The following is a 5432-nucleotide window of genomic DNA, read 5'->3' as shown; positions in this document are numbered from 1 at the left end:
AGGCTCCGAGAGAGTACAGAAATGTTGGGGCTATCATTTCTAATAAATTTCATTTAGAACAGCTCAACAATAGAAAAATACTTTTAAAAGTTCTTTCATACATTTGGTTCTTTGGTAGTTTTATCCATTATCATTTTGTAGAATATTATTAAAATTTATTATTCATTGATTATGAAACATTCTTTTTTTGTATGCTTTTGCTAACTATAAAATTATTAAATTTGTTACGCAACACGTCAAGCAATTCCGCTAAGAGGTGACTGGGAAAAAGAATAAGGATCAGAGTTAAGTTCAAATTTTCATCAACTACCGATGATAAATTCTGATTATAAAGACGAAAAATTAATAAAACAGCTGGATCGCAAGAAAATGAAGTATACCTGGCCTGAAGTACAAAATGAAATGATAAAATGAAATGAGGTATTTTTTTCTATCTCAGTCCTGTGAATATATATACACACACATATATATATATATATATATATATATATATATATATATATATATATATATATATATATATATATATATGTGTGTGTGTATATATATATATATATAATATATATATATATATATATATATATATATATATATATATATATATATATATATACACACACACATATATATATATATATATACACACACATATATATAAATATATATATATATATATATACGTATTTACGTTAAATGTCAACGTAAATTTTTCAGATAATGGCACATAAGATATTGCGCGATTTCTTATCAAAAATCTAGTTAGGAAGATTAGACACCATCATGGTAGATCAAACGTGTGATTCATCTAATCTTGAACAACTTGTTATCTATTTTCGCTGGGTGAATGACGGTTTACAAATTCACGAAGACTTTATCGGCCTTTATTCAATAGAAATTCCTGATGCTAATTCAATCATAAATATCATTCGGGTATTTATACTGCGATAACATGCAAATTTAAAATTTGTTTAACTATTTTGTGGGCTGTATGTTTTTACTATTTTATCGATTGAAATTTTTTATTTTTGCAGAAATTTGTTGTTTAATTTCAGCTTTAGCGTTAAAAACTGTTTTGTATTTACAGAATGTCATTTTACTTATGAGCCTTAGATAATGCTCGTGGACAATGTTACGATGTTGCAGGTGCTATGGCAAGTAAAAGAAAAAAAAAAGGGTTGCAACAGTGATAAAAACATTGAATCGAAAATGCCTCTATACACATTGTTATGGGCATGTCTTAAATTTTGCTATCGGAGATTCTGTTAGAAATAATAAACTGTTGTCAGAAACCTTTGGAACAATAAAATAAATTTGTAAACTTGTAAAAAAATCTTCAAAAAGAGTAACTCATCTAAAAGAACTCAGTGAATTAAACGAAAATGAAAACCGTGGTGTTCATTCATTTTGTCCAACTCGCTGGACTACTGGACTATTCGTGGGAATCATGCCAAGCAATGATTGAAAATTACAATGAGTTAATGTACTTATAGGAGTGGTCGTTGGAAAATGTAAATGAAGCTGACATGATAGTGCGTATCCGCGGTGTTATGATATGCATACAGCAATTCGATTTTCTTTTTGGTTGTCTTTTGGGAAAAATGATTGTAATGCAAACAGATAAATTGTCAAAAACTTTACAGGATAGCGCATGCACTGCTATAGAAAGCCAGCAATTTGCTTCTAATACGGTTAAAACATTGATGTCAATTAGAAATGATCAGTCATTTGTGGGATTTTGTAAACTTGTCAAATCCTCGCAATTACGATTGCAGTTTGAAGATCCTTATATCCCAAAGAAGGAAAGACGCCCTGCTAAAATTGAAAGTTATTATACTGGTAATACCACGTACTATCCTGAAACAACTGAGGAGATAAATGTATATCGAAAGATTTATTATGAAACTCTTGATAACGTAGCTGAAACGATAACAACTCGTTTTGATCAGCCAGATTGGGTTGTTTATTAAAATATGCAACAAGTTTTCACGAATGCACTTAACGGCGAAACCTATGACAGAGAACTCGATGTCGTATTTGAAGTATTTGAAAATGATTTTAGAAAAGTTGAACTGATTGCTCAATTGCAAAATCTTAGGTTCTACTTGAAAGAAACAGTCGTAAGTGCAAACGAATTAGTTTCATTTTTACAAAACTTAAGTGCGGGTAAAAGGCACTTTATACGTCAAGAAGTTATTTTAACGAAGCTTCTCCTGGTTATGTCTGCAACTAATGTCGTAAGCGAAAGATCATTTTCTGCTTTACGACGCGTAAAAACGTATCGATACAATCGACAACAACAAACAAACGCTTAAATTATATTATGTTATTAAGTATTCATAAAGATAGGACTGACGCAATTGATATGATGGAAGTTGCGAAGGAGTTCGTTGATTGGGAAGAAAACGCTTAAACTTTTTTGGGCGTTTCTACAAATAATAAAAACGTTTTTGGACGTTTCACCCAAACATAAAAAGCTGTGGATTTACCTTTTCTGTCTTTTGAATCAGGTAGAATATGAAACAAAGTTTCCTTTATACACTTCAATCAAAATCATAAGGTTTTTATTTGATTTATCCATAAAGTCCTTTACCTACTCAGTAGTTTTGCATTCCACCTAATATAATTTTTGTTCCTACGGGCCCAAAATATATTCTGAACCTTCGATCGTCCTATGAGTTCCGGATTCCGACTACGCTTTTTATTAAAGTAAAAAATATGTTTACAGAAATTTGCCGCCCAAAAAAATTTACTGCCCTAGGCTATAACCTATGGTAAATCTGATTCTGATTTATATATATATATATATATATATATATATATATATATATATATATATATATATATATATATATATATATATATATATATATATATATATATATATATATATATATATATATATATATATATATATATATATAAATGAATTATGCCGCAAAGTTTCAAATATATTAAAACGGCTTATTTTTTAGGCTGATATACTATAGATATAAACTAAAACATAAAGTGTCTTTATGTTTTAGTTTATGTCTATAGCAGGGTTGTCCAACGCGTGGCCCGCGGGCCAGAAGGTGGCCCTCGTCAGCCTATGGCATGGCCCGCATATCACGGTCCATTAATTTTGAATTTTTATTTTAATAAAAATTTTAAATAACAATAATAAAATAAGTTCTACAGCAACAGCGTATTATTTATATATTTATAATTCGAATTATACATTCGATTTCGATTATATTTTCACTATATAAATCTGCATTTGAAACAATAAAACGCGCGCTAAAGAAAAAACATTATTTTTATATATTTAATAAAGATGGCTTCAGCTAAAAGACGTAGATGTGATACTGAAAGCGGTCATGGGGGTCGTGTATTTAATCTTTCTCGGACAACTGACTATTTTGTACATGAACAAAGTAATTCTATTATATGTCTAATTTGTTTGGAGAAAATTGCCGCGTGTAAAAGTTATAATGTGAACAGGCACTACACTACAAAACATGCTGTAAGTTATGACAATTTAAAGGCTAATTTCGAATTGATAAGATTGAATTGTTGAAGAAAATTTTTCTTGCACAACAATCAGTGATGAAAACTAAAGTGATTAGCTCTTACAGTGCTACCAAAATAAGTTTTTTAATGGCAGAAGCTATTGCAAAAAGTGGTAAACCTTTTTGTACTGGAGATTTATTAAAAAACTGTTTAAAAATATTTTGTAAAGAGATATGTCCTGAAAAAACACCTACTGTTGAAGATCTTAGCCTTTCAAACCAGACTATTGCTAGAAGAGTTGAAGATCTATCAAAAAATATTGAATTATCATTAAAAGAAAAATTAAATAAATGTGAAGCCTATAGTCTGGCACTGGATGAATCAACAGACAGAGGTGATACTGCTCAGCTAGCCATTTTTATTAGAGGTATAACTAGTAACTTTGAAGTAATTGAAGAACTGTTAGATATTAATCATATGAAGGACACAACAAGAGGAGAAGATACTCTCTCTGAAGTGAAAAAAACATTGGTGAAATTTGAATTACCAGAAAAGGAACTCTGTGATGTCACTACAGATGGAGCAAGTGCACTAACAGGAAAAAATATTGGATTTATTGTATTACTTAAGAAATCCATTAATCATGAAATTATTTCATATTACTTCATTATACACCAAGAGCAGTTATGTACAAAAGTATTGGAGATGAAGAATGTTATGGAACTTGTTATTCATACTGTTAACTTTATAAGAAGTCGTGGCCTTAATCACAGACAGTTCAAACAATTACTTGAAGGTTGTGGTAGTGAGGCTGAAGATGTAATTTATTTCAGCCAGGTTAGATGGCTTAGTCGAGCTGCTACTCTGAAAAGATTTTGGATACTATTACCTGAAATAGTGCTGTTTCTAAAAATTAAAGGGAAAGACACAAGCTTGCTTGAAAATATTGACTGTCTGAATGATTTGGCATTTTTGATTGACATGACTCAGATGTTAATGGAATTAAATCTTAAGTTGCAGGGTAAAGATCAACTTATTAGTAAATTGTTTGAAAATGTAGAAACATTTGTTTTAAAATTAAAACTTCTGAAACAACAATTAAGTTCAAAAGTACTTGTCCGTTTCAAGGCATTATCAGAAAGAAATATTAATACAATTGACTCTGAAAGATATTGTACTCTTATTTTAAAATTAATTGATGAATTTGACACAAGATTCTGTGATTTTAAAAAGGAAAAAAATGAGTTAGACTTATTTGCGCATCCATTTTCCATCAAAGCTGAGACAGTTAGAAATGAATTTCAAATGGAATTAATAGAATTGCAAAACAATAAAGATCTTAAAGAAGCCTACAAAGAAATAGAATTGTTAGAATTTTATAAAAAATACATGAGCATTGAAGTTTTTCCTCATTTGTGCAGACATGCTATTAAATATTTTTCACTTTTTGGAAGCACATACAACTGCGAACAGTTATTCTCAAAAACGAAGCATGTAAAAACAGAACAGAGAAATAGATTGACAGATGAACACCTTACTAATACCCTTCGAATTGCATCATCAAATATAAAAGCAGACATAGATCATTTATGCAAAAAAAAAACAGTGTCAAGTTTCACATTGATCGAACTTTTGTATAACTTCACTTTGAACCTTAACTATGAGTGTAACTGTTTATTTAAATTTAAATAAAAACTTCAAATTTAATAATTTTTATTTTGGGTATTTTATGTTTGTGGCCCTCAAGTTGATTTTGAAACGAATTAATGGTCCTTACTGTAAGAAGGTTGGACATCCCTGGTCTATAGTATATCAGTAATAGTTTATACCACTTTCTGTTAAAAATGGGTAAAAGAAAAGAATTAACCTTTAATGAAAGCGAAAATTTTTCTGGTTGATCAGAACGTCTATTCACAAGTTCAAATATTTAAAAAAAAAATGAA

General features: G+C 29.5%; 1 protein-coding gene across 1 annotated transcript; it reads left to right on the top strand.

The window, feature by feature from the left end:
• Window positions 1-3313: 3313 nt before the first annotated feature.
• Window positions 3314-5181, top strand: LOC136088373 (general transcription factor II-I repeat domain-containing protein 2A-like). Its single transcript, XM_065812078.1, has 2 exons — window positions 3314-3502; window positions 3544-5181. The coding sequence occupies exons 1-2, from the start codon at window positions 3314-3316 to the stop codon at window positions 5179-5181; spliced, it is 1827 nt and encodes a 608-aa protein (XP_065668150.1).
• The last annotated feature ends 251 nt before the right edge of the window (window positions 5182-5432 follow it).

This window comes from Hydra vulgaris, chromosome 12 (genome assembly GCF_038396675.1).
Source record: "Hydra vulgaris chromosome 12, alternate assembly HydraT2T_AEP".
Taxonomy (NCBI): domain Eukaryota; kingdom Metazoa; phylum Cnidaria; class Hydrozoa; order Anthoathecata; family Hydridae; genus Hydra; species Hydra vulgaris.
This window is presented reverse-complemented; position numbering and strand designations above follow the sequence as displayed.

Bases quoted from the DNA above. Each gene is read 5' to 3' on its own strand.
- LOC136088373 (XM_065812078.1), top strand. From the start codon at position 3,314: ATGGCTTCAGCTAAAAGACGTAGATGTGATACTGAAAGCGGTCATGGG. The intron at 3,503-3,543 runs GTAAGTTATGAC...CGAATTGATAAG, and splicing joins ACTACACTACAAAACATGCT to ATTGAATTGTTGAAGAAAAT.